The 27,105-nt window shown below is 52.0% G+C and overlaps 14 protein-coding genes across 14 annotated transcripts; 7 read left to right on the top strand and 7 right to left on the bottom strand.

The window, feature by feature from the left end:
- Nucleotides 1-173: 173 nt before the first annotated feature.
- APUU_11405S (uncharacterized protein) lies at nt 174-2,532 on the bottom strand (the record flags this gene model as incomplete). Its single annotated transcript, XM_041697492.1, has 3 exons — nt 174-928; nt 989-2,100; nt 2,162-2,532. 3 exons carry the CDS (start codon nt 2,530-2,532, stop codon nt 174-176), a joined length of 2,238 nt encoding a protein of 745 aa, XP_041550771.1.
- Nucleotides 2,533-2,777: 245 nt separating this feature from the next.
- On the bottom strand, nt 2,778-3,138 carry APUU_11404S (uncharacterized protein; the record flags this gene model as incomplete). The annotated part of the gene is made up of 2 exons (XM_041697491.1): nt 2,778-3,067; nt 3,126-3,138. The coding sequence occupies 2 exons, from the start codon at nt 3,136-3,138 to the stop codon at nt 2,778-2,780; spliced, it is 303 nt and encodes a 100-aa protein (XP_041550770.1).
- Nucleotides 3,139-4,326: 1,188 nt separating this feature from the next.
- On the top strand, nt 4,327-5,802 carry APUU_11403A (uncharacterized protein; the record flags this gene model as incomplete). The annotated part of the gene is made up of 4 exons (XM_041697490.1): nt 4,327-4,444; nt 4,506-4,631; nt 4,696-4,764; nt 4,814-5,802. The coding sequence occupies 4 exons, from the start codon at nt 4,327-4,329 to the stop codon at nt 5,800-5,802; spliced, it is 1,302 nt and encodes a 433-aa protein (XP_041550769.1).
- Nucleotides 5,803-5,902: 100 nt separating this feature from the next.
- APUU_11402S (rRNA (cytosine-C5-)-methyltransferase RCM1) lies at nt 5,903-7,669 on the bottom strand (the record flags this gene model as incomplete). The annotated part of the gene is made up of 2 exons (XM_041697489.1): nt 5,903-7,381; nt 7,469-7,669. 2 exons carry the CDS (start codon nt 7,667-7,669, stop codon nt 5,903-5,905), a joined length of 1,680 nt encoding a protein of 559 aa, XP_041550768.1.
- Nucleotides 7,670-10,009: 2,340 nt separating this feature from the next.
- APUU_11401A (GNAT family N-acetyltransferase) lies at nt 10,010-10,798 on the top strand (the record flags this gene model as incomplete). The annotated part of the gene is made up of 1 exon (XM_041697488.1): nt 10,010-10,798. One exon carries the CDS (start codon nt 10,010-10,012, stop codon nt 10,796-10,798), a length of 789 nt encoding a protein of 262 aa, XP_041550767.1.
- A 484-nt stretch (nt 10,799-11,282) lies between these two features.
- APUU_11400S (FYVE zinc finger domain-containing protein) lies at nt 11,283-12,338 on the bottom strand (the record flags this gene model as incomplete). Its single annotated transcript, XM_041697487.1, has 2 exons — nt 11,283-11,693; nt 11,916-12,338. 2 exons carry the CDS (start codon nt 12,336-12,338, stop codon nt 11,283-11,285), a joined length of 834 nt encoding a protein of 277 aa, XP_041550766.1.
- A 4,094-nt stretch (nt 12,339-16,432) lies between these two features.
- Nucleotides 16,433-17,506, top strand: TR07 (2-hydroxyacid dehydrogenase; the record flags this gene model as incomplete). The annotated part of the gene is made up of 1 exon (XM_041697484.1): nt 16,433-17,506. The coding sequence occupies one exon, from the start codon at nt 16,433-16,435 to the stop codon at nt 17,504-17,506; it is 1,074 nt and encodes a 357-aa protein (XP_041550765.1).
- Nucleotides 17,507-17,656: 150 nt separating this feature from the next.
- APUU_11398S (glutathione S-transferase) lies at nt 17,657-18,526 on the bottom strand (the record flags this gene model as incomplete). Its single annotated transcript, XM_041697483.1, has 3 exons — nt 17,657-18,006; nt 18,060-18,439; nt 18,489-18,526. The coding sequence occupies 3 exons, from the start codon at nt 18,524-18,526 to the stop codon at nt 17,657-17,659; spliced, it is 768 nt and encodes a 255-aa protein (XP_041550764.1).
- A 616-nt stretch (nt 18,527-19,142) lies between these two features.
- APUU_11397A (uncharacterized protein) lies at nt 19,143-19,633 on the top strand (the record flags this gene model as incomplete). Its single annotated transcript, XM_041697482.1, has 4 exons — nt 19,143-19,161; nt 19,216-19,251; nt 19,373-19,488; nt 19,580-19,633. The coding sequence occupies 4 exons, from the start codon at nt 19,143-19,145 to the stop codon at nt 19,631-19,633; spliced, it is 225 nt and encodes a 74-aa protein (XP_041550763.1).
- Nucleotides 19,634-19,935: 302 nt separating this feature from the next.
- On the bottom strand, nt 19,936-20,775 carry APUU_11396S (SAP18 family protein; the record flags this gene model as incomplete). Its single annotated transcript, XM_041697481.1, has 1 exon — nt 19,936-20,775. One exon carries the CDS (start codon nt 20,773-20,775, stop codon nt 19,936-19,938), a length of 840 nt encoding a protein of 279 aa, XP_041550762.1.
- Nucleotides 20,776-21,128: 353 nt separating this feature from the next.
- Nucleotides 21,129-22,300, top strand: PRP18 (mRNA splicing protein PRP18; the record flags this gene model as incomplete). The annotated part of the gene is made up of 2 exons (XM_041697480.1): nt 21,129-22,054; nt 22,108-22,300. The coding sequence occupies 2 exons, from the start codon at nt 21,129-21,131 to the stop codon at nt 22,298-22,300; spliced, it is 1,119 nt and encodes a 372-aa protein (XP_041550761.1).
- Nucleotides 22,301-22,486: 186 nt separating this feature from the next.
- On the bottom strand, nt 22,487-24,191 carry APUU_11394S (uncharacterized protein; the record flags this gene model as incomplete). The annotated part of the gene is made up of 2 exons (XM_041697479.1): nt 22,487-24,063; nt 24,167-24,191. The coding sequence occupies 2 exons, from the start codon at nt 24,189-24,191 to the stop codon at nt 22,487-22,489; spliced, it is 1,602 nt and encodes a 533-aa protein (XP_041550760.1).
- A 985-nt stretch (nt 24,192-25,176) lies between these two features.
- Nucleotides 25,177-26,056, top strand: ARL3 (ADP-ribosylation factor family protein; the record flags this gene model as incomplete). The annotated part of the gene is made up of 2 exons (XM_041697478.1): nt 25,177-25,225; nt 25,293-26,056. The coding sequence occupies 2 exons, from the start codon at nt 25,177-25,179 to the stop codon at nt 26,054-26,056; spliced, it is 813 nt and encodes a 270-aa protein (XP_041550759.1).
- Nucleotides 26,057-26,626: 570 nt separating this feature from the next.
- On the top strand, nt 26,627-27,066 carry APUU_11392A (uncharacterized protein; the record flags this gene model as incomplete). Its single annotated transcript, XM_041697477.1, has 2 exons — nt 26,627-26,782; nt 26,824-27,066. The coding sequence occupies 2 exons, from the start codon at nt 26,627-26,629 to the stop codon at nt 27,064-27,066; spliced, it is 399 nt and encodes a 132-aa protein (XP_041550758.1).
- Between the last annotated feature and the right edge of the window lie 39 nt (nt 27,067-27,105).

The raw sequence follows: 27,105 nt of genomic DNA, 5'->3' as shown, positions 1-27,105 counted from the left end.
TGACCAAGTGAGTTACATTTCTTCAGTGCCAGCACGTTTACGATTCCAAACCACTGCAGAAGGGTTTTTAATGATAGTCATAAAAAATAAGTACAGGTATTACAGTAGGATATCTCGGACAGTCCAGTGCCCTCAATCGTCAGTCATACAACACGTAAACCAAATTTGGGCCCTCACAGGCGGGCACTCCGCAAGTCCATCGTCCTGGAAATATTGCTACTGATGTGATCCGCGATTCCCATATTGGTGATCATGGGATTAACACCGCTGGCACTCGGGAAGATCGACGCATCAACCACATACAGCCCCTTCGTTCCCCAGACTTCGCCTTCGGGGTCCACAACACTGGTGCGAGGGGATGTGCCCATCCGGCAACTTCCCATCTGGTGAGCGCTCGCCCACATGACCTTATCCGATGTCTTTGGTGCCCTGCGTCGAAGCTCCTCGATCCACGCCTGAAGCGCTGGGTGGTTGATTCCGTCAGGCGAGTCACCCGCATCGTCGGCTGGTCGAATGAATGGCGGCATGTCACGGTAGGAGGTGTGAATTTCTTTCGCTCCGGAAATGTACGAAATCTTCGCGCTAGCAATTAGGGCCTCAATCATATGGTGGCGATCAAAGGCCGAGACACTGTAGTCAACTCGAACTCGTCCATCGGTGGGATCTGGGTACACCCGTCCGGGGTCTCTATCTCTGACGAGGGTGATAAGGCCGGCTGCGTGAGATAATTTGGCCACCTGGAGTTTATAGTCAAGTCCATCGCGCCAGGAGAAAATAGGGAGAATGGCCGCCGGAAGCATCGAAACAGCCTCGATCTTGAATCCATGGCCTTGACCATCGATGTCTTCAAATTCGTTGACAGCTGCTGTCAAACAAGCCCCTTCCCAAGGGCGAGTCTCTTCCTCAAAAACCGAATGGGCAATGGCAACTAAAAGATAATTGTAAGCACGTGTTGAACCGCCAAAGAAGAACAAAAGGGTTAACTCACCAGGGTGCAAATACAAGTTTCTTCCTATATTTGAGTTCTTAATGCCACTCCGTAACAGCAAAAGTGGACTATGCAGCGAACCCCCCGATATAACGACCTTCTTCGCCCTAATGATAACCTTCCGCTTAACGGCGCCAACTCCAGAAGTCCCAAAATGGGAATCGCGTGAAACCCAGGTACCAATTGCACCAGAAGCAATCTTTCCAGACTTCTTCTTAGAAAAGAGGACTCTGTCCACGTTGAACCCTTCCATGAATGTTGCACCTGCGTTAGCAGCATCGACTAGGTAAGTCTCGATAGGACCCCGTTTGCCGCCACTGTGGCAGCCCAGTGTGCAATGCCCACAGTAGTGAGTGGTTCCGCCAGTATTCTGCGGCACCTCTTTGGCAGTGTAACCTAGTTTTCGGGAACCCTCGAGGATCATGCGATTGGCCTTGTTATGGTTGGTCGACTCGGTGCTGACACCCATGCGGTCACAGACGCGATCCAGGCTGTTTTGGAAACCCTGAGACGTGAAGAACGGAAGACCTCTGTTGGCCCATTCGCGGCGCACGTATCCCTGGGTTTGGAGAGACGCCGACCAGTTCACGGTACCGCCACCTCCCCAAGTAGAGCCAGCGAGAACACCCATCGAACCCTCATCATTGGTAATAGCACCAGACGCTTCGAACAAGTTGTTGAATCCCTCGTTTGGCTTCATTGGGAAGTGCCGGTTTGAGAATGAATAACCCTTGTCCACCACGATAACCCTCCTGCCAGCCTCTGCGAGATTTTTGGCAGCGACACTGCCACCACAACCACTTCCAACGATCAGAACGTCGGTTTCGATCAATTCAGGTTTCTCTCCAGGAGGGATTTGCAAGAATTCGAATTTGAAGCCGTCTTGCGGGGATCCATAGACGGGCACCAAAGGAGCGCCAAGAGCTGGATAGAGGGCTGGGCTGAAGGTAACCCATGTCTTCTTGAAGATCGCAGTAAGGGCACGATAAACAGCACGCACCGGGGGCAGTCGCGAGTCGGCCCAGCCTTTAAAAATCTGTTCCCGAACATAAAACGGTTGATCTTGAATGGGAGTCATCGACCCCGTCAAGAGCAGAGAACCAGCTTTCGTACTACAAAATCAGCATAAGCGTCTACGGGGCGCGGACAGCGGCCATGGACGAGGGCACGTACTTGAGAGCAGTGAGAACCATGCTCAGCCCATTCCTCCCCTCTTGGTGCACATACACCGAGAAGAGGCGCTGTATGGCTTGGCGAGCCTCTGGGATTGACGTCAAGTTTTCCTCCAAATAATTTGTGGCGACGGTATCCGCATCAGGACCGGGCACGGTAGCCTTGAGATTTTCAAGAGCCGTATCTAAGTTCGCTTGAGATACAACTTTGGTGGCTCGCGATTTGCGCGCTCTAGGGCCACGCACAGACGGTATAACAGTATCGGCGAGGGATAAAAGCGTTTTCCATTGCAAATCCGAAAATACCTGGTCGGTAGGTACAGGGGCAAGAGGAGCAACCAGAGGGGTGAAGGAGACGAGTTCTTCGGCCATTGTGAATGTCAATGGCAACAGCCCAACTACGTAGGTAGGTCGGTATAAGGATATTATTCAACGACAGTCGGAAGAAGAATAGAGGCGGGTTCTTCTGACAAAGAAGACGCTATGCGAGAGAAGGTATCCAGGAGAGGGGAGCGGAAATTGATATGCCAAAGTTGATCAATAAGGGCGGAGAGCACCTTCCCCAGAGTCACGACAGGTTGGTAACTTGGTTGTCTTCGAAGGAGCAGTTGCAGAGCTCAAATAAGAGTGGAGGAACCCACGGCAGGAACGATCGTTCCCGAAAGGGCAGAGTTTGCGAAAACCGTGGACAGAGCTCCATCCAGCAACCACGAGTCGACCGCCCAGGCGAGGGTTTTCGTCCAGTCTCCAGCCAATATTTCGTAAAACACAAGGGCCGCGAGGGTGTTCGGGTCACCACAAGGCCGACCAACCGAGGCATATCCGCCGATCGAGCAGTGAAGGGTCAGGCCATTTGGGCTCAGAACCACCACAAAGCGGTCGCAGACTGTCAATCGACTGGTTTGGCCTAAACGCTAATAAGAATTAGTGGAGTGAGACGCGGGGAAGCGGATTGGAATCCATACAGCCGAGCCACATCGGACCCATGTGAAACTGCAAACCTCTTCCAGGCTCGTTGTGCCAGGGGTTTGAAGCTTGACTCTCGGGACAGACCGTCACCCAAACGCGCATCTCCTTGGTCTGTTCTCGTGGAATCTCGTTGATATGTGGAGATGTCTGCCCATGGCACCAGATGGCCTCCGGGGAGGTGACTGCTGCAGCCGGCCCCTCGATTTAGTTTAGTGCGGTATTCTGGTGTCAGACTACTCAACTAGTAATTCATTAGTAGACTTGTCCAAGGTAGAAAATAAGCATAAAAAATATATATGCCGTATATTAAAGCTATTTGGTATGTTGAATCGATTAATATACTTAAAATGCTACTCAAATAAAGTAATTGGATTGGTATATTTAACATATAATAGTACTACCACCTGTTATGACGATGTAGCTAATCCATACCGTAGTGCTGAGCGGCCATGGCCAAATACCTGCCTTTTCGGCCATTCCCCCGGAGGTGAATACATTAAATACTATATAAAAAAAAAAATAGACTTTCGATTAATAGCTCCCCTTATTAGGTAGAACTAAGCTAAAGTTAAGACTTAGTCTCTAATTAGAGATATCGTCGCAGACCTGGTATGTGTATGACTTCTATACACAGCCATACACTACACTAAGCCTAAGCGGTACTAGTTTCATACAGGGGCCATCCGATGTAATGGGAGATGTCCGTGATCTGAGGGTCGCTCGAGGCTAGAAGCTCCACTGATCGGAAAACGCAGCTTTCCATGAAACCAGACAGCAACAGAAGCTGCTTTGGATAAGGCGTCAATTGGAGTCGCTCCGTCCTTCGACAAGATGGTCGAGATGGACGAGCTGCAACTTACTGGCTGTGACCAGGTCGGGTTAGCGCGGGTAACTCCGACAGCCCGTGACTTTTGGAAATGCAGCTTGAGCTTCAGCTTCACTTCTGCTGTCCAGACATCGCCTGCTCACAACGCCTAATGTTGACGACTTTATGATATCTGTTTTCGCTCACACTTGTTGTTTCAATTGACTTGACTGCTTGCGCTCACCTCCCTACCGTCCATCTCACCCCGATCGCGCCATCTCCGGGCCAACGCCGTGATTTGCGCCGATAGCCCATCCTCGTCCTGCCCGATAAAACTACAAGCTATTGAACAAAAAAGGAGCTTGGACAACAAGAACACTAGGATCGGCTCAATGGAGGTGGAAAAAATACTACCCCCGTCCGACTGCAATCTCCCACGCGAGAAGGTCTTCTCCATCCAAATTGGCACGAAACTCTTCCGACTTTCAGGCGCATCCATTGCATCCGACGGTTAGTTGAACCTGGCCCCCAATAACGTGCGGTCATTCTTATGGTGATGATTTTTATTTAGCCCCCTCGTACTTCTCACGATTCTTCGAAGACCAATTGAGCCAGAACCCCGATGGAAACAACATTCGCACTCTATACATCGATCGTGATCCAACCACATTCCGCGAGATCGCCCGACACTTACAAGGCAAGTCAGCAGCTCACGACTGTATCTATCATGGGAATTCGATGCTAACATCACTGTTTGGCAGGATACCATTGCCATCCCAAAGATGGAGCCGAATTCGTGAAACTCTTTGCCGATTCGCAATTCTACAGCTGTACGGTCCTCTCAGTTATCCGCGCGACATCTAGTTAATGCAATCATAGTGCCCCGTTTGATGTCGCAACTGTTTGAGTCTCAAATTATCATCCAGATCGGCGACCGCCATTTCCAAATATCCCGCGACATCTTCTCAGGACCCGGCGATTCCCCAAACTTCTTCTCCCTCGGCTTCGGGGCCTTCTTCGCATCCCCCGCCGAAGTCTTCCCCGGTCTCGACAGACGCGGCCTTCTACGGCCTCCAGCTATAGTGCCCCCAAGCGTACCCAATCGCTCAGGCGACGTCTTCGCTCAGCTCGTCCATCTCCTGCGAGGCTACCCTCTCCACATCGGAAGCGAAGCCCAACGAGCCGAACTGCTCCGCGACTGTCGCTATTTCCACCTCCGCGGTCTCGAACAAAAGCTCATACCCCACATCATAAGCTTCAATCCTATCCGAGGCCGCTCCGAAATCATCCTCCGCCTCGAAGATGTCCGTCGCTCGGGTATCAAAGTTGAAACGCCAAAGGAAGCCAGCGACGGGGTAACAGTGACATACTCGCGGCCCTTCGCTGATGAGTCGTCACATGACCTCGTCCTTGAAATCGGCGACGAAAACACAATCATCGACCCGCACACGATGCGGCCGAAATTCCTGAATTCCGCACAGGCGCGTGTCGCCAGTCTTCTTCAGGTTATTGTTGATAGGAAGAACGGCGACTCGCAGAAACCAGTCAAGAGCGCCGAGCATGCAGTCCATATTCAGATTGTCGAGGAGACAGACCTTACAATTGACGGTGAACAGCAGGAGAACTTCCATCTTCCGGGGTTGGCGGCGGATGAGCCACAAGCCAAACGCAGGCGGGTAGAAGGCTCGACAGGATCACAAACTGAAAGCAGCGGTTCCTGGGTTGTCAGGAACGGCCAATGGCGGATCTTAATGCGCCCTGGAGAGAGTTCAGACGGCGGTGTGAGCTTTGTTTTGGTGGGTGTCAAGCTAGATGTGTATACCAGTCAAAGAGCACGGAATCGGAAACGGGCTTTCCTGGGCCCTTGATGAAGTGTGTTCTTAGATTTATATATATCCATTTGATACATTCAAGATACTTTACACTTCAAATTCGCATGGTCGATCATCCAACTGGGCGGGTACTAGTCTAGTCAGAAAAGCCCTCCCATTCATCCTCCCCTTCCTCTTCTTCCTCTTCCCCAATATCTTTAAGATCCTCGCCACGAGAACCAGAAGACACCTGCTCATCCACATCGCCATCCCTCACAAACCCAACAACAAAAAACCCACCCGTCCCCTCCTCATCCCCAGGCCAACACCTCAAACACCCCTCCAAATCCTCCTCAGCCAAATCAACCGAACATTCTTCAATGCCATCAGATGTCTTTTCACTCCTGACACCACGATGCTTCCATTTCCTCAGTCCCTCCGGCTGCTCATCACGCCGTAATACCCTCCACCCGCGACTCTTGGCGACCTCGCTGTCCAGAATTCTAGCTACAACGGATTCGTTCTCGAGGAGATGAATTGAGCATGTACTGTACGTTATCCTTGTTGCAGAGGTAAAGGACAGGGCATGAGTGACGATTAGACTCTGGAGGTTGGAAAGTTTCGTTAGGCGTTCTTGGTTAATGTCCGCGGTGGGGAGGTCGTTTTCGGCTGTTGCGGAGGGTGTTTCTCCCGGTTCATTAGGAGCAGAGGCTTCGTTGCGTTTGCGCTTCTTGCTTTGGTTCTGGCCGTTCTTTTTTGTCGACGATGCTGATGGGGTGGCTTTTCCTGATGTCGGGAGGATAAGTTCGGGGATGTCGTCGCGGCCTATGATACCGCTGCCAGAGCAGGATGGGTCAAGGAGAAGGCCTGTGACATCTTTGAAGCGGGGGTCTTCAGGGTCAAGGGCGAGGAAGTCTTGTCCTTGGAGGACGGTGACGAAATTATCTGCACCGGCTGTTGAGACCATTTTCTGTAGCGTCTTTGCGCGGACGCGCGAGGCGTCCATGGAAAAGATATGAGACGAGGGCCTTTTCTGGCCCGGTTTACACAGCAAGGAAGCCATATGCGTAGTCTTGTTCCCTGGCGCCGCGCACCCATCCATCAGATCTCCACCACTCCCCCAATCCTCGCCGAGCAGGAGGTAAGCCGGGAAGCAAGATGCCTTATCCTGGAGAATAATCTCTCCATTCTTATATGCCGGCACCGTCGCAAACTCCAGTCCGGGGGCAACCGCAACAAGGTCCGGGATATGCGGGTCCAGCCTCATCCTTTTCTGTTTCTCGTCACCCCCAACCACAAGCTCCTCTAGCGAGTTGACAGCTTCATACGAAGAAAACGTCGTCTTCATCTGTTTTTCCTTCGTCGTCCGGACATTGTTAACGCGCACCCAGCGCGGATACACAGCAGCCGCGCTGGCCCCCACACCCTGCGCAGCCAACTTCTCGCGGCGAACGGCTTCCTTCAATTCTGGGACTGTAGCGCATGCGCGCCGGACGCGTGCTTTCGTAAACTCGCCCTTTAGTCGTACCTTATGCCTCTCGACGGCCTGGCGGAGTGGATGGGATGCTTTCGCAGAAATGCCATTCTTGGCAAGGAGATGGTCGTGAACGAGTAGAAGAGAAAGTAGTGGGGTGAGCTAGATTCAGGAATTCTTGGTCAGTCAGCAGGACTCTCTCTCTCGGCACGGCGCCGCAAAGCAGATATACATAGGGGCTAGAGCAACCTTTGGTTCGAGTTTCAGGATCCCAGCCTGGTCAATTACTTCCTTGAGAAGAATGTCCCATTTGGCGGCCTCGACGATGAGGGCGTACACCTGCGCGGGGGAGGCCTTGAGGGTGCGGGAATTGTATAACCGGGACTTGAACGAGCCTCCGGTTGATGAGGGCGCCGTGAGGATGGACACTGCATCGTAATACAGTGACATTGCTGGCAGTGGTTACTTTCTGGATACGGGACCCAGAGTCGGAGGTGAAGCTGATAAAAATTCCAGGCAATCGATCTGCAGTGTTTGCATTGTTTGTCAACTTTATCCTGTTCCTGGCCAGGACCCACCGTCGACGTCCTCGACTGACGAGGCATTCCTTTACTTTGTATCTGCATCGCGTAATTCTTCAGCGCGCAGTTCAATTTCAACCTGCTGGACTGTCCGTGCTGTACCATATTTCCTCAATGCTTCATGAGCAGCATGGAAAAGTTACTAAAGAAGCACGGGCGAGAGGTGACGGCTGACGGCTGGGAGACAACCAGGGTGACGATGTGCTTCTTTTCGAGAAGTTTACGAGCAAGGATGCTGTTGCCTTCTTTATTTGATCCTCTGCCCTGTCCCACCCTCAAGGCACTGCATGTCCCAATGAGACCTGGCTCCATTTTCTTATTCTGATAGTTATCCAAGATATTGCAACAGCTTACCAATATATTAAAATACACAGTTCCTTCCGTTACATTCAGGGCTCGAGATAGACATCAACCATGGTTCGGCCTCAATCACTAGCTCCTTGCAGCAATGCAGCTTTAAGCCTCTTCTGGTTTCGGACAAGCAATGGACTGCTGGCCCTTCTGCAGCGGGCCCTTCTGCGGCGAAGGAACTTTGCTCGGAGAATTTTTCAACATTATTGGTTATTAGAAACTTGTTGCATCCACTTCCATGGAAATAGGCTGAACTCAGTCAGATTTCGGGCCAATGGTTATTGACTGATATTGGCCAATATTCAGCAGGCCCTTGCGAGGCTAACCAAGGCGCATCAATGAGGCTATCAAGATCTACAAGATCAGATCCACACCGACATGGTATATGAAGAATGTCATTTACCCCTGTTCCTGCATCATCAACCTTACCAAACAGCATCAAAAATGCTTTTATCCCCTCTCGCCCTCATACTCCCTCTCATTGCTGCCCTCGCCCAGCAAAAGCCTCCACCATGCACGCCGGAAACCGCCATCCAGCGCAAAGAATGGAGCTCCTCATCCCCTGAAGAACGGCGCAGCTACATCAACGCCGTCAAATGCCTCATGGACAAACCATCCACATACCCGGCCGGTGCCGTGCCCGCCAGCACATCCTACTTCGGCGATTTTGCCATCAGCCACGCCAGCCTTACCCTCTCAATCCACAGATCCGGCATCTTCCTTTCCTGGCACCGCGAGTACCTCTCCCTCTTCGAATCTGCCCTCCACGAGTGCAACTACCCCTCCCACCTCGGTGTCCCATACTGGGACTGGCCCCTCTACACAAACAAGCCACTCGCAGAGTCCGCTCTTTTCGACGCCTCTGCGACCTCCCTCGGCGGTAACGGCCTCCCCCTCACCGAGCCGCCCCAGCCAAAACTGGTCCCTGATGATGCAAAGCCACCTCTCGGCACCTGGGCCGGCGCAGGAGGATGCGTCGCCAGCGGACCATTCGCAAACACAAGCGTACTCCTCGGCCCGATGCTGCGGTCATACATCGAAACTGGGCTCCCATCAAACTGGACACAAGCCAACCCGCACTGCCTATCGCGGGACTTGAACGACGCAGTCCTGCGGAAATTTAACAACAAAGACGTCGTCGACAACCTGCTCGCTGCGACGGGGATCATAGACTTCCAGGACCGGTTGGGCGATTTACATGTGGGCGGCCATAATGCGGTGGCTGGCCCGATGTCTGATATATTTTCGAGTCCCGTCGATCCGTCGTTTTATTTGCATCATGCGCAGGTTGATCGGGTTTGGGCGATTTGGCAGGCGGAGGATGAGGAGAGGATGGGGTCGTTTAATGGAACGAGTACGTATCAGGATCCGGTGGGTGTGACGCCTGAGGTAGATGGGGATACCGTGATGTCGTTTGATGTGGTGGGCAAAAATATCACTTTGCGAGAAGTGGAGGATCCCATGGCAGGGAAGTATTGTTATATTTATGTGTAGGGTCTGCCATGATACTGGGGTAAAACATAAATATAACAGTGGCGTTTGGCTCAGTGGCTTGAAATCAGAGAATCAAGTCGTGTTAATTGAAAACGACAGCCTGCTCGAAGTGTCCTCCGAGACAATTAAAAGTCCAGTCAAGGAGTATCCCAAAATAGAGGTCAGATCTACAGTCGCAGGAGACCCCAGTTGCTTTATGCATGGATGATGGGAAGACCCCACTATATGTACGCCCTACTACATCCCCAAATCTTCATATCAGCCATAAATCCTCCTTACTTTCCGAACCCAATTGCAAAACAAAAAAAAAAAACTGATTCAATCACCCGCCTACGTACTGTATCCACCCATCTCTAAAGCCAAAATGCCACTGCCAAATAAATACACAACTACAATCCTCCCACCCCCAGGCTCACAACCCCTCACCCTCCCGACCCCGAAGACACCATCCCCACCAACAAACCCGCCATTCTTCAACGACGCCCTCGCAGTCCGCCTCTCAGTCTTCGTCGACGAGCAAAACTGCCCCCCCGAATTCGAGATTGACGACGACGACGCTCGTTCCTGGCAATGGGTTCTCTACCATCCAAAGTCTGAATCTGAATCGGCATCGGCATCGGCATCGGCATCGGCATCGGAATCAGAGGCAGGAAAGAATGTAGTACCCGTCGGTGTAGTGCGCCTCGTCCCACCGCCGCATGCATCCCACGAAGGGTTCGTCGCAGCATTTGCGCCCGCGGATGCAGATGCAGATACAGAACCAGCAGCAGCGCGAGACGTCACAGCAGCCGGGTACGACCTAGACCACGAGCCGTATATCAAGTTCGGGCGTGTTGCCGTGTTATCCACACACCGGGGCAACGGGCTTGCGAGGCAATTGATGGAGACGGCGATGGGGTGGGCGGAGGAGAATGCGGGTGCTATTACTGCAGCGTTTGAGGGTGTTTGTAAGAAGGAGCGAGAAAAGATGGGGCTTGAACCAGCTGGGGCTCGGGCTCCCCGGTGGAAGGGGTTGGCGTTGGTTCATGCGCAGGTTGAGGTGGAGGGGTTGTATAAGCGGTTGGGGTTTGTGACGGATGAGGAGCTGGGGAGGTGGGTGGAGGAGGGGATTGAGCATGTTGGGATGTGGAAGAGGTTGGATGTTAGGAATTAAGTTCTACGAATGCATGGGGTTTATAGAGTAAATTACGCAGGAAGGATGGAGAGTTGCTTCAAGACTCTGGAATTCAGGAAGTATCATTAACGCCTCTATGTACCGAAGTTAGGCTGAGCATCTCATATCATAACGCCATTTGAAAGGAAGAAAGCAGAAACAGAACGTGTAATCATGACAGGGTATCCTGAGCGAAAGGCAAGAAAGAAAAGATTAAAAAGTCTCCCCGTATCTATGAAGAATCACAGCATTAAGAAGGACGTCCAGTATGGACGAGAATGGTAATGTAAATCGCAAACGTCGCAAAAGATACCGACTGAACTCCAGGTAGATGACGAAAACTGAAAAAGCCCAGCAAAAGCGGCTAAGATGTTCTAAAATATGCGGTGTGTCGGAAGTGAAGAAGCGGTAGTAGAGGCGTCTCATCAGTCAATGTGAGAGCTCATTAGAAAGTTCAAGGTGAACGGTAGGCGAGATCGATCGCTTAGAAGGTGCTCCAGTTCCAGCCGCGAGGAACGCTGGCAGCAATTTCGCCGCTCTGGCCGGGGGTTGGGGGCTGCTTGCGATTCTCAGCTAGGGAGGCAGCAACAGAACCAGTAGGGCTGGCTCCGCCATTGTTCGAGTCATCATCTTGAGCGTCGATCTGGTCTTGGATCTTGTTCAGTCGATCGGCACGTGCCTCGTCCCAGCGCTGGTAAGCACTCCAGCAGAGATCGCAGGCTCGAGAAAGAACGCCCTCGGGGTGGAAGCGAGCCTCCTGGTCGAGAGGGACGGCATGAGGGGTGTGGGAAGAGCAGAAGACGTGGCCGCAGTGACGGCAGTGGTGACGACGAAGGAAGAGACCAAAGGAAGAGCGACAGGTAGGCGAGTCGCAGCTGCGAGAAGCAGAATCCGCCTAATAAATATTTGTTAGCAAGCGTTCCAACAATAGCAAAAGCAAAACAGTTGGGTGTGGGCGATGACGCAGGGTATGATGAAGTCGACAGTGCAGATCACGCAAGATGTCGCAAAGCAGTTGGCTGCGGGACACAAGGGCGCAGGCACGCAACCGCCGCAGTATAAATTGGAGCCAAACACCCCTCGAAACAGAAAAAGGAGACGAAATGTTTTAGCTTACCTTCCAATGATCCCTGGTTGGGAGGCCAGTCACCTCGCCAAGCTGTTCATTCTTCATCCACTCGTTCTCAGCCAACTTGCTGATTCCACCACCGCTGCTGAAGCTCTCCAAAGTCGTGCGACGAGAGACAGTTTCACCAGTCTCTCCGTCGTTCAGGCTGTCGAGAGATCCATGCACGCTGCGGGGAGGAGTGGGAGGCGAGGGCTTCGAGGGCCGCTCGGTCGGGCGCAGAGCTGCAGGAACATAGAGCGGCGCCTTGGGAGGGCGCAGCTGGCGATTCTGAAGAGGAAGACACTGCTGGCGAGGAGAGGTGGGGGAGTTGTTGGAGGGAGTGCTCGAACCAGAGTTCATGGGAGAAGGGTGGCCGTATACAGAGATCTGGTTGATGGGGGTAGTTGTAGCGGTCATAACGTGAGTGGCCATGTTGAGGGGAGATTGGAGTAAATCGAAACGTGGTGTTGTGTAGGCACGAGAAAGACGCTGGACGCGGGCTAATAAGCAGTACGGAGTAACACGCGGCCGGCTGGAGAAGTGTATGGAGCGCGAAGATGGAATTAACTATTATATGGAGACGGGAGTGAATCGACAAAGAGAGCTAGGTGAAGTGATGTCGGCACAAACACATTGCAGTGGCAAGAGGTGAGGGGATAAAGTTCACAGTGACGATAGGGTTGTGAATGAGTCGATTATGAGTCGACGAGTGGATGGGTGAGTCGAATAAACTCGAATATGAGTCGATATGGAAAAGAGCCTCGAGGGGCAGGTGGCAGGAGTATATGAGGACAGGAGTGAACCTCAGTCGTTGATTACAGGAGGCTTGTAATATGGGAATGCATGGGGCTTAATAGGACGAGCAGAGGGCGAGTTTGCCATGCGCCGGTGGAGCCTCGAGCCTGGAGACTGAGATGGAGATGCGATGTGCGCTAGGGAAGATGGAGCCAGCGATAATCCTTCAGCATCACATCGGCCGCTTGGACGGAGAAGGCAAGTCTGGCTATACGAATGAGACTCGACTAATAACAATTAAAAGCCCCGAAGGAGCGTTGCGGTGGGCCGTTACCGCTCTTTGCATGCGTTGCCCTCGTACACTTGCACCCTCCTCCACCTGTCCAAGACGAATCTCGGGTAGAATCGAGTGTCTCACAATAATGAATCAATAATGAATCATCCGTGAAGCGCTGCAATCTAGGGGCATTATTACTGAATATTGAATTATTGAAGCAAACCGTGATGTTTTACCGAGGGAAATGAGCGGACGGTGGTTGGTTGCTGCCCAGTGGCTGCGGGCGGGATTTGCCCCCAACTTACTCGATCCAGGATGCCTCGACGAGCAACCAGCTTTCCAGGCCGATCCTTCCCGGCAATTTCCCCTTACCAAACACGAGATATCTGTTCAGTCAATGCAGCAGCTTGCGACAACTGCCCGGAGCAGTTGTCGACTCAATTGCCCGCATGCCGGCCAATCTGAAAGCCTGAATTCTAACTGCAACTGCACGATCAAGCCGTTCATGCAGGGATATCCCCATCAATCATCATGACAACATCCCTGCCCTCCAGACCGCCTTTTGCCGGCGTCTGGGAGCTGTTCCCATGGATCTTCAGTTACAAGCAACTGGACTACGTAGTATTGAATATCATCATGCCAACCCGTACGTCAACGCGTCCCTCGAGGCTTGGCCGGTGGCGACCAGCGGTTCACTGCTGCCCAGAGGTAACAAACATGATAACTTTCCCCTTCAGGCAATCTCCATGTTCTCCAGCAGTCCACTTCTCGCACGAAAGCGGTGGACTCCAGTCCAAGAACCCGGCGTCAGAGCAATCCTGGCGCTCCTGATTGGCAACGCGGGTGCAGTTCGGGACCCCACTTACACTTTTCTCTCCATTACTACACGCGACCACAACCCACCGTCCAGCCCGTTCTGGCTCCGACGGAAGCGTTCAGTTCACCAGCTGCCCTTCCAACGACGTTGCGACAGCCCGGGGATCACGAGCATCACGCGCAGCCCCAAGACAGCAAGAAACCGGAGGGTTGCATAGGCCATGGTGGTCAGCAACGGCACATCCCTTGCAAGAGCATCTGGCGGTGACTCGTAGACGGACTGTCGGCCGTCTGAGGTAAAAGTTCCCCCGTGAGCCTTCGGGGTTGGCCCACCAATCACCGCTGAGCACGGCCATTTCCAGCATGGCGGGACCCGATCAGTGTTGCCTCCGGATTGGCCGTTCGAACGCCTTATCGCAGGGCGCTGATTTGCCGGCCGCATGTGGCTCGCCTGCACGGACAAATGCCGAAGCTTTTTCGCTGTTAATTATGTAACGGAATCAACGGAGGCACCCGAACAGGCATAGCTCCGAGGGGCAACGGCCTGTGGAAGCACTGACGAACATTCTAGCGACCTATCATCAAAACGTCTGGCGCCCCTCCCGAACTTTGACCGAGACATCTTATCAAAGTTATCAACCCAACTCCTCGTCAAGTCTCAACAATTGAACCGAGGCCCAGTCGCGATGGGAACCGGCGCTTCCGATTCCCCTTTCAGTGGCTCATCCTGAGTTTAGAGACATGTCCTGCAGCTGCAGATCTGACTAAAAAACTAGTTGCTGATAGCCTCACTCTCAGCCAATCCACCAAGCCTGGAGAACTCCCTGGTCTTCCCCATGTCGCATCTCCAGGCGCTGGGCCGGGTCTGAGTGCTCGTCAAAGCGCAAGGACTTCCCGGTCGTCGACGCCTTACAAGCCGCTCAAAACTAAAATCTGCACGCCTTGCTAGTATTAACTCCTAACCGACCGTGAAGAATTCTGCCCAGGTTGTTGTGAATAAGCCGGCCAATTGAATGGCCAGCCGCTAAAGCGGCTAATTGAGGTGGCGTTTTCCCGCATCGTCGAACCGCCCAGACCCAGTTTCGAATTGATGTCTCAATTTAGAGCCAAGGCAAAGACTCAATAGTCAAGGCCGCTCGTCACACCGGTCGAATCGTTTTACTTGATGCGCACCAGCCATCACATGGGCGCTCGCCTCGCTGTTTTTCATTCTGAAACAACCAGGTGTCCTTTGATAATTTAGTACGGATTTTCGTAGGTATTCGAGTATCGTCTCCGGGTCCAGTGTCTCCAGTTTAGTATAGACTTTATATGGAGGTGTATCTCCGCGGCCAAACAGCCTGCCAAGCAAAGTATGGTACGGGGATATGCAAACCAGGCAGCCGTACCAGATTCTATCTCAACCACTCCGTACTTCTGTTCGCCCATATTATTGGCAGATTGCTATCTGTTGTCCATGGTCCATGCCAGGGGGTCACTGATGCGCCGCCTTATCAGTTTTCACCTTAATCCAGGAAGCAGACACGATGTTTGATGCGTGCATGCATATCAAGACAGGTTCGCAACCTTCCTCTTGGACTCAAACCCTCGCAGCTGAGGGAACACAACATTCTTGTAAAGATGTGGTTTACCAACACTACTGCATACGGTATCTTTATGCGCCGTGTCGATCGCTGGAATATGTTATGCTTGCTCCTTCATACTCACTCCAAGCCATTGGCCCGACTCGTTCACCGACAACGATGGCCGCCTACAAATCCATACTTTATCTCCTCTGAGCCAGAATGCCAGCAGTAACTGGAAACTGCACAGGCCCAGGAAAAGACAAATCAATTCCGACCGTGGCACTTCTGATCGCCGACCCTACCGCTGTGCCAGGCCAAGCTGACCTACCCGTGTTGTCGTCAGCTGGTTTAATGAGAAGGGTCTACATTAGGTAGCCAGGTGGTTTCACCGATATCGTTGTATATTCAACCGTTGTATAGTGTATACCCGGGACTCCCGTGCCGTGAAGAACCCGCTGCGGGGCGGCAAACCGTCTTCAACGCTCGGATTCAGGTACACCACACCAATAGCTGGTATTGTTGAACAGCGTGAATCGCAGATAATATAATATAGGTTCCGAAATGTTTGTGGCGCGCTGCTTTAGCAGTCCACTTTATCTTATGTTTTTGTCGGTCTCTATATATTTTCAGAGAAACATGGACGGGAGTATCTTCAAAATACTACACCGTATTAGATTGGAGAACTGCCCCACACTCTCCTGCGGTCCCCAGACTATTTCGTAGTTTCAGATTAGATCTAAGATCTTTAAATTCTCTAGATCTTTGCTTTGCCTGGATTGAGATAATGGCCAGCCAGGTGTTGTAGCGCGGTATGAGCGATATCGATAGTATAGCTCTGGTATATCTAGCAGAACATCTGATATACATACTGCTATTATCGCAATAATTAAACAAGTTGATTTATGAACTACAGACCACTGCTTGGAAGAGGGAAAGGACTACCCAACGTCAACTCGAGTATACGACGTCATGAACACAGAGCCCTTGGCAAGCATCGGCCCATACCACCTACCCCTCATATCATTATCTCATAATCTCCTCAATATGCCACTCGTCTTCTGTAAATAGTGAGCACAAGTATAGCAGAAATATTCAAATCCTAGTAAAACCTACCTAGCTAAACAACCACCAAAATGGCCGAACCGCTCAAACTCGCCGTATTCAGCACAAAATCCTACGACAAAATCTACCTCGACACCGTCCTCAAAGCCCACCACCAATCCCTCTGCACAATAACCTACCACTCCTTCCCACTGAGCCTAGAAACCGCCGCACTCGCCGCAAACCACACCGCAGTCTGCGCCTTCGTAAACGACACCCTAGACGCCCCCGTCCTCCACGCCCTGCACGCCTCAGGAACCCGCGCAATCCTCCTCCGCTGCGCCGGCTTCAACAACATCGACCTCCCCACCGCCGAAAAGCTAGGCCTGTTCGTCGCCAACGTCCCCTCATACTCCCCCGAGGCCGTGGCCGAGTTCGCAGTCGCCCTCCTGCAGACCCTGAACCGGAATATCCACCGCGCGTACAATCGCGTGCGCGAGGGCAACTTCAACCTAGAGGGGTTTCTGGGCGTGACGCTGCGCGGGAAGACAGTGGGCGTTGTGGGCGTGGGGAGGATCGGGCTTGCGTTTGCAAGGATCATCAGCTTCGGGTTTGGATGCAGGCTTCTTGCATCGGATCCGAAGCCGGGGCTGAGTGCGGAGGAATTTCGGAGGGAGTATGGCGGAGAGTTTGTATCGCTGGGGGAACTTTTTGAGCAGAGTGATATTGTGAGTTTGCATTGTCCGTTGACGTCTGGGACGAGGCATATTATCAATGCGGAGAATCTGGGGCGCATGAAGCAGGGCGCGTTGTTGGTGAATACCTCGCGGGGACCGTTGGTTGATACCAAGGCTGCGATTGAGGCGCTCAAGAGTGGGAGGTTGGCGGGGCTTGCGCTGGATGTGTATGAAGAGGAAGGGGCGTATTTCTATAACGACCACTCGCAGGAGATTATCCATGATGACACGCTGATGCGGTTGATGACGTTTCCGAATGTGCTTGTTTGTGGGCATCAGGCGTTCTTTACGCGCGAGGCGTTGACGGAGATTGCGGGGACGACGTTGGCGAATTTGGAGGATTGGGTTATGGGGAGGCATTGTGATAATTCGCTGGTCAGGGAGGGCCATTTGGTTGTTCCTGAGGGCAAGGAGCCTGTGAGGATTTAGTGGTCTAGGAAATAGGGCCATTTAGTATGTTCTTATGCATGTGGGACTTCAGGCCGAATTATATTAATAGTATTTGGTAAAGCAGACTGGTAACTATCCTGGCATATACGTTTAGTAATATTAACATGACAACAAAAACAAACTTGAAAATCACAGAGAGGCCTCAAACTTTCCGTCCACCTCTTGGATCTTCGCAACCGCGCGCTGGTATCCTTCCTGTTTCTCAAGAGCCTCCACGTACTTCCCTAGATGCGGGTACTTGTCCTTCAATGACATTCTCGTGTTGGAAGCAATCAGGGGGAAGCTCAGCATGATATCGGCAGCGGTTACCTTGGTACCGCAGAAGAAAGGACCACCGCCAGGGGCAGTCTTGAGCTGGTCCTCAAGGAATTCAAAGGTACGGTCGAGGTTGGGATCGACAAACTGCTGTTCAACCTGACCGGCCACAATTCGGGGAATGGGCCTCAGGAAGAATGGGAGACCAGGAGGTGCTTTCATGGCTGCTTATTGTTAGTAACAATAAAAGCAAGCAATTGGCTGTTGGAGAACTCACTATCTGTAACCAACTTGAACACCAAGAATGGCATCAAACTACCCTCCGAGAAATGCATATAGTATCGGTAGCGCAGCCACTCCTCAGTTTCGCCGCCGATCTGGCCCTCCTTGCCCTCGGCATACCGAGTCGGAACAAGCTTGTCTCCGCCAAAGTGGTCGCAGAGATATTCAGTGATCATTCCCGATTCTGCAATGACAATTGGCTTGGAGGAGTTGGGGCCCTGGACAGAGATAACAGGGGATTTGCCTAACGGGTGGATCTCCTTTAGTTCCTTGGGCGCCAGCATGTCCTTGCCGCGCTTGAAGGTCTTGATTTCATAGGGCACGTTGAGCTCCTCAAGGAGCCATAGGATGCGCTGGGAGCGCGACTTTTCAAGCCTTTTGACATGTTAGAGATATTTCCTCTGCTGGGGCGAGGGCTAAATACCAGTAAAGAGTGACCTTGGTGTCAGATGTGGAAGCCATTATGATCGGGATATTTGGATAATGAAAAGGGAATAACTTGTTATGGGGCGCGGGGGTTCTTTATATCTGATCGATTCTTGTCAATCACTTGTGCTCATGCTCTGGTCTCGAACCACTAATTTCGGTCCTCGGCAACTTGTGAAGGACTGCGTCATTGGGCCCTCATTCCTCCCACCTCCACGCTGCTTGTTGGGGAGCATCATTCAACGTATTCCAAATAGCGAAATCACGATATACTTCAGGTGATTCGTTTAAATCAGCTTATGATACGCTCACCGGTCGGACTTCATCGACTGTGGAGGATCTCCGCCCAATCCAATTAAGCTGGCGGGAGTACGGTCCCTCCGATGCCCGCGATGGCACCATAGTATTTACAGTCAATGACAATGATATTACTGCCTGTAAGCGAATAGATAAAGTCAAAATAAATAGTGTCATGTCCTCGCACTTGTATTCATCTCCAGGCTCCCCCGATTCAGGCCAGTTGGCCGAGAATGTATACACGCTGACTCAGCAAATGAAGCAGAATCATGTGACCTCCAACTTTGTCCCATCGTCACCATTGAGCCCATCGCATTATCTTGATTAGCAAACCGCCTCGAGTCCCACCGCAACAATGGCCGGTCCTAGCAAGTGTAAGTATATCAATTCCACGACTAGGTCCAGTCGCTAATTACTCCCTCCCACAGCTATGATCCTCGACCCGGCCCTGCAGAAATACTACGGTACGCTTTTCGATCCAAGGTTCACCCGCATGCAAATCAACGGCCGTCGATGCCATGCCAGAGCCGGAAAGGGCGGCAATTGATAGATGGAATACTCGCTAACGAAAATTCCCCTGGATAGAGATCTCTGCGAACCGCTACAAGTACTTCCGCTGGACGCCCCGCACCGCATGGCACTCGCTGCTGTATATGGTCCTGATCCCGGCCTCGCTGGGCTACGTCGCTTATAAGACCGATGTGCGTTCATAACCCCCTTTGCGTTTTTGGATTGTTGGAATTTGAGTGGACTGTTGCGTTGGTGAAGTGCTTGTGCTGATGGGGTTGACAGGGCAAATACGATCTCCGTGGGAAGAGAAAGGGTGATACCATTGCCGAATGGTAAATGAGTTGAGTCGGGTGTGACTTAAGGTCTCTTATGGTCCGGGTGGCCGTTGTTTTCACTGGACTTTGTAACTATTACTAGAATATACCGCATCAAGTCCGTTCGGTTTTATGTTTGTGCTGTTATGCTGCGGTGCGTAGTGGTATACCTTTTTTTTTATATTTGGCGTAGGGAAACGCATTTGGCTGAATTACAATCGTCTCCTTTAACCATGGTATTCTCCACCATATCAAACTCCGTAAGACTAGTATACAAATCTCCCACGGGAACCTCCAAAGTAGAAAAACAACAGTACTACAGACCTAATACGGCGCCCATCCACCACCACCACCACCCCGTCTCCTTGGTCCACCTTCAAACCCCCGTCCATTATCCGGAACTCGCTCACCACGTCTCCAATCACCTGTAGGGATTCCACGATCGCCACCGCCTCTCCCCCCTCTCCCTCCTCGCCCACCACCACCGCCAAACCCACTGTCGCGGAACGCCCTCATCCCACCTCCAACATTCGGGCCTCTCCCACCGCTAACCGGAGGCGCGACCGAGCCATCCTCGAGCGGCGGCAAAATAGCACAATCAACGTAATCCCCAATCACGAAGCGCGCCTCCTGCAGCGTCTTATCCGCGTCGTTCCCCTGCAGCCGGAACGGACCAGTTCGCGCACCGCCCGCGCTGTTCTGCGATGATTCTTCATCGTTACCGTCTCGATAGGGGCTATCCCTCGGCCCAATGATCACGCTGCCTAGGTCCTTGCTTAGATATCTGCCTTGCGCGCCGGGGCCCATCATTGCTGCGCCCTTGGTGTCTGGGTAGATCAGTCGGAAGCATAGTCTTGTTCCGATCGGGGGATCCGGGAGCATCGACGGTAGCGCGGATGTGAGGAGCTGCGAAAGCTCGCGCAGTGTGCACGATTGCCAGGTGTAGATCTGTAGGTGTGCTGGGAGGGCAGTTGGTGGGGGAGGAGAGCGCGAGCGGATGGCGTTGGGCCCGCTTACGGGTCTGCCGAATGAAGACGATGAGGGTTGTTGAACTGTAAAGTCGGATAGATTGTGGTAGGCATTCGAGCGGTAGAAGAGCTTCAGGTGGAATGGTGTTGTTGTTTGTCGGTCGATCTTGGGCCTGGGGGCGTCGCGGGCGGCCATTGTGCCTGGAGCTTTTGGAATTGATCTTTCTCAGGGTGTACTCTGTAGTCGGGTGTATACTTGGATTTTTATGACAGATAGTACGCGATTAAGCTCATTGGTCGTGGATATGGCGAACGTGGAAGCAGAGAGGTGTTGTTGAAGTGTGAAGTGGTTGAAGTTGAAAGGCCGATCACGAGAGCTCTGCTTGTCTCGGCCGCCGGAAACAATTCCACCCAGCTTGCTTCCTCCGCCTTTGAACTTGCATTTGGGTTCCCACGACAATCGTATCATACATCTACTGGCTGCCATTTATGCAGTGAGAATATTCATTTCATCCTTCTATTTTGCGCACATTTCTCGAAACCATCACCATGGATTTCGCCTCGTTAATGTCAAAAGAGATCTCCAAGGCGAAAGGCTCAACCACACCAAGTTCAGGCTCAGAGCAGAACGGATCCTCGAAACCCCCGCAGAAGAAATATGCCCGTCGCGCGGATGAAGAAGCAGCCCGGGTCGCAGCCTACAAAGAGGAACAGGCACGGATAGAGAAAGAGCGCGAAGAGCGCATGGCGCATAAGCGCAAGCTAGAAGAAGAAGAGGCGGATCGACGACACGAGCGAGAGGAGAAAAAACGACGGCTTGCAGAGGAGTCACGAAAAAAGAGAGAGGAGGAGGAAGCTGCGAAGGAGCGAGAACGACGCAAACGAATTGGGCTGCCTGAGTTGCCTCCGACACCTAGTGAGAAGGACGAGACACCGGAGAGAGAGGGAGAAGGCGGAATGGAAGATATAGGTGACGAGGAACTTACAGAGAAACTTAGGGAGCTGAGTGAGCCGTCTCTTCTTTTCGGAGAGACTCACCGTGGTCGTTTACGACGGTATCGGAAGCTGCTGGAGCGTTCTCGCGAGGTTCAGAAGATGACTGACGGGCCGATCCCGACGACGCTGGAGCCGGTTCCAGAGGTGGAAATGAAGATTCCGGAAAATGTGCCCAAGGATGCCGAGGGTCGCCAATTCCTGCTCCGTCAGCTGGCTTCATATTTCAACATGGTATTGTTTGAGTGGGAGCTCGCGCTGGCGAAGCGAGATGTGACGGTGAAGCAGAGTTTACAGGGACGACAGGCATACAATGCAATGGTTCAGTCGCGAGAGAACATGACGCCTCTCTTTCGCAAGTTCGAGAAGTCCGATATTGATGATATCGTACTCGAGCACATTGTGGAAATTACACACAAAGCCCAACAAAGGAGATATGTCGATGCTAACGATGCCTACCTCCGCCTAAGTATTGGCAAAGCGTACGTCAACCCTGTCCTTGTTTTCAGGTTTCACAAGACTAACAATACAATAGAGCATGGCCCATTGGTGTCACCATGGTTGGTATCCACGAGCGTTCGGCACGAGAGAAATTACATCAGGGAGACAAGCAAGCGCATATCCTAAGTGACGAAAGCACACGCAAGTACCTCCAGAGTATCAAACGATGTCTCAGCTTTGCACAAACACGCTGGCCTCCGGACGATCAGCTGCAGATTATGGGTTAGGCGAGCATTTAGAAATGATTCAATGAAACAAAACACTGCTTTGAGCAATCGTATATGCAAATCATTATTAACAAACACATGGCCTAGCTCTTCCCAAAATGCGAATGCAAACTATACACAATGAAGTAAACTCTAACATGTATCTATACGGCGTGAAACAGGCAAATACATCACTGGAACCTAGTATTATACCTTAGGCCAGTTCAAAACCCCCATTATCCAGGCCCATATTCCTTTGGTTTCCTCTTCGGGTAATTTTTTTGCGCGTGCCATCGCGCGATTGTCTGGATCCGCGCGAAGCTGTCCACCATTAGGAAAGACATCGTGGCCGTCGATCCCACGCATGACACCGATGCGTAATTCCTGTCTCGGAGCGTCGTTTGAGCCGGTCTTGGCTTTGCCATTTCCAGAGGCAACATTGACCAGTTTCCCAGCAGCCTGGACGCAACTTCCATATGCAAAACGGATGAGGGAATCTCCCGTTAAGCTGCCGATGATAAAGACGTCTTTCGCAACCTCGACGTCCTCGATGGCTTTACCTCGCAGCGTCTGTCCAGATATTGTAGGATTTGCCTCAACTTCGTGGTCTGAGCCAATGACCTCACGCAAAAGGCTCTGGTCTAGATAGCCAAGACTGCCTCGTCGACCAGTGGCATATACCATCCCACGTACATGCCGGGTTAGAGTGTTCCCGGCTGGACAGCGAAAGGTCACGATGGCTATTTCGTCCTGCGTTTGCACATCGATTATCTCCGTATTTGGAAACCCTTCATAAATCTCGGCCCAGGCTCGGCTCTCGAGAAAGGGAGAGGAGTTGGTTCGCAGGGGTTTGACACGCTTTGAGGTTTTCGGCTGCGCAGCTATTGCAGCTCGTCGCATTAACCGATATACGCCAGCATACTCAGGGTATGCATGCTGATGGCAACCACGCAATGGTGACGGCCGGTTCTCGGGGTCCCATTTGAAGACGTGGATTATTTTCTGATTTCCCGGGGCGGAGATAATTACATCTGCAGCGGAAAATCCAGAGCCGATGACAAGCAGTGGTGTCTCCGGCACGGGTTGAAGTAACGTGAGGGGCCTAATAAGTGGCCGGGGCTGTAGAACTTCGGAAAAGACACCGCTGGCCAGGGCCAGATGTCTGCATTGGATATTGTGCGATCGGAGGTAAAACCCGCTCTTGTTCCGGATAATGCCCCATACGTTTTCGTTTGAGCAGAAGGCGTCATCGATACCGACGGCGGCGGGATATGCTTGGAAATAATCCGCAGTATCCTGCCTGCTCGGCCTGGTGTATGCAGGGAGATCTTTCCCCGTGGTTTTGCGGTAATGGTCGGCGAAAGAATACCCTGGTAAGGAAAGCATCGACGCATAGCTCAACGTCTGAATTTCCCAGCTTGCAGGCATCCGATTCTCGGTCCACTGGCCACCGGGTCGCGGCGCATTGCCGAAGACTTTATGAGGGATAGCCTTTTCGGGCTCATACCGCCATTCCACATTGGTGATGCTCTGTAGTTCCTCAACATCGACGCTTGGTCGGACAAGCGTATCCAGTAGCACGTTTACCGGAAGAGCCTGAGTGGAATACGAGAGGCGGGAAGCGGCGAAATGCTCAGTAAGCGCATCCACGTCGGCCCCTAGAAGCGCCGGGGCACCCTTAAGCTTCGCGTGCAATAACGGGTCGGGATGAGGATGCTGAGGCGAATAATAAGGAAGATAACCGTGAAGAATGTAGGACAGGATCATGGAAGACGGCCCGTTGCCTGGAGTGCGCTTGGGTCAATAAGGGTAGCCATTGGCGAAGAGGGGACATGCTCTCTCTGTGGACTTCCGGCGAACCACGAGCATCCAGCTATGGCGACATACCGATAATAATGGTGTCAGTATCCATGGGAGGTTTATATATGAGTACAACCCCCAGCAGCCCGGGCAGCACGGGGCATGGGCTACGCTGAGAGGATATGCGGAGAAGAGCAGTTTCAACACGAACAATCGGAAACCAGTGCCCTCAAGCTAAGGGAAGGTAACCGGGCAGCCATCGAGAAGGGCAGTTACATTAGGAGGGGTTGTAGACTAAGAGCTGGACAGAAGAGAGGAAACGATCGAAGGGTTGGAGTGAAACGGAAGTGGGAGGGCCCAATTCCGTGACTGTCATTGAAGAACGGAGACTGCTGACAAAACAGGGACCCTACTTCAGAGGAGCCTTCATCGGGGCCGTTAACCAGAAAGCGTCGATATCTCGACAGGCAGGAAACTGATTAACTGAGGACTAGATGGGTCTGGTTGGCGTCCGGACCACGGACCACAGAGTGGGAAGCTTGTCGCCGCAAGCACGGCCGATTACTATTGGGGGGCGAACACGGAATCACCTCATCAGCCTCGAATCAGGGCGAGCTGTTGGAGATTTGCTTTTTCAGACTATACACCGGACAGTCTACTTGCAACGATCTTGCCAATGGATACGTGCATGGGCCTCAAAACTGCCGCAATAAGTACTAATAACATCCGAGGACGGAGTATCAGAAAGTAATCGAAGGATGAAGTCATTTGTGATTATTAATCCAATTCCGCGTGGGTTGCCTGCGGGGTATGTTTACTTTGGGAAGGCAGGGCTTAGGGCTATGTATTAGTCAGCCCTGAGACCTACCTTCCCAATATAGATAAGGCTGACGCGTTGGCCTGAGGTGGCTCTATCTCGAGCTTATCCAGAGGCAAGCTTGCGATCCGAATCAGGTCCACGAAACAGGAAGGGAAATGGCCGTCACATTGCCATGATTATCGCACTTTATACCCCTTCACCTCCACTGTAATAACCACACCGAGGCTGTGCCGTCGAAGCTCCGGAGTGGGCTGCCTGGCTACCCGCTGCATACAAGATGTACCATCTGGCCAAATCACTGTACATGTACGCTACTAGCAAAGAGGGTACGTCGCATGCCAACATCGCTTTATATTTAGGTAGATATATACTGACATACCTCCCCGACACTAGAATACTCCGTCCTTCTCCTCGGCCTAGATAACGCCGGCAAAACAACGCTCCTCTCTCAGATCAAAGCCCTCTTCCAGCCCCGAGCAGATGGCACGCCTGCGCCTAACCCCGGAAAGACAGTGCCCACCGTAGGGCAAAATGTCAACACGATATCGCTGCCGGATATGTACCTGAAGATCTGGGATGTCGGCGGCCAAATCTCCATGCGCAACCTGTGGCAGAGCTACTACTCGAGCTGTCACGCGATCGTTTTCGTGGTGGATAGCACGGACGTCGGACAAAACCCTGATATTACGCGCCTTCCTTCCTCGTCAGCGGCGACGAATAGCTCCCGGAAACCATCCACTGCAGGACTTGGGTCAGTGGAACAGGAAACAAACGGTGACGCCGATGGAGACGATGAGAACGAGAGCGCCGCTGCCTTCACCGAACAACTCGCCGGTATCAACGCACCTGGGAGTGACTTTGGTCGCCTTGATGAGTGTCGTCAGGTTCTTGAATCGGTGCTTCGAAATGCCGATGTTGCGGGTGTGCCTATCCTCGTGCTTGCAAATAAACAGGACCGAGAAGACTCAGTCGAGGTTGTTCGGATCAAGGAAGGTTTCGTGAGAAAAGTATTTGAAGGAGAGACGGGCGGTGTTGTGCGCGATAGCCGTGTCCTGCCAATTAGTGCGCTGATGGGTTCCGGGGTACAGGAAGCTGTTGAATGGGTTCAGAGCCGTGTGAAGTGGAATAAAGAGGGAAGACCGCCCGTCATGAGGTGAAGGACCTATCTATGTTGTTGATTCACGTTTCCATGGCATTTTTCAACTCAAAATACCTTGTTTGGCGCCTGGGGTTGGGTTTTTGCTTGTTTGTCCTGTCGCGAAGATACCTAGATCGTTGTCCATATTCTTTATTTCTTTAAATATATCAGGTATATATAGTATAACTAATATCTCGCCAATAAAATATATATGGTCTAGACAAAGAACATTTAGCATTAAGCTATGCGCATATCGTATACCGCTTCGAGTAGGCCCGTCCATGGTTGATTGGGTCTATACCTCAGGACCAGACCCTCCAATTTGACGTCACGCCAGCTCATCAAAGAGCCAAATACCCAAATTTGAAGTCATTTTATGCACCAGTGTTCCTACTACTTTTCCAGACAGGCCTACATGATATGATGATGAAGTCAGCCATAGGCCTTGACGTCATGTTGGTTGAGACATTAGGGCTATTCCAGTATATATATAAAGATGGCGTTGTAGAGTTTGGTGATTCAATCAATTATCTGTATATTTCTACGTCTCATAACTCATAAACAGAGACATTCTGCGTCAGAATTCATAATGAGCCATCTCGACAACGTCCACGACAACCCCGCAAACGAACAGGGCTTCTTCAAGCCCGGTGTCAAGCCAACCGGTCCAAACCAGCAGCCTCACGGACCATTATCACACGACAAGGTGGGTTATTACATTCTTCCCCATTTCACCGCCAATGTGGTATGAGAAATACTCCGTACACCAAACGCTAACTTCATTAGCATGGCGTCGGCGTGAAAGCCTCCCCCGCGGATTACGCCCCCGAATTCCACGCTGAGACTCACCCACCGGGAACCGCACCAGCAAGCAGCTCCTACCAACCCTACCCGATTGATCACACTGGCGAACAGGCCATGAATCCTAATGTCTTGAGGGGCCATGGGAAGGAGGGTGTCAGGACTACTGCGGAGTCGACCCTTACGGGTGCCACTTCGAAGGATGTTAACAACAAAGAAGCAGGGTAGAGTAGCGATGAGCTGCGTCAAAGCACTTCTTTAGTTCAT

Source organism: Aspergillus puulaauensis, chromosome 1 (assembly GCF_016861865.1).
Source record: "Aspergillus puulaauensis MK2 DNA, chromosome 1, nearly complete sequence".
Classification (NCBI taxonomy): domain Eukaryota; kingdom Fungi; phylum Ascomycota; class Eurotiomycetes; order Eurotiales; family Aspergillaceae; genus Aspergillus; species Aspergillus puulaauensis.
The sequence above is the reverse complement of the archived record's forward strand: the minus strand, read 5'-3'. Positions and strand labels throughout refer to the sequence as shown.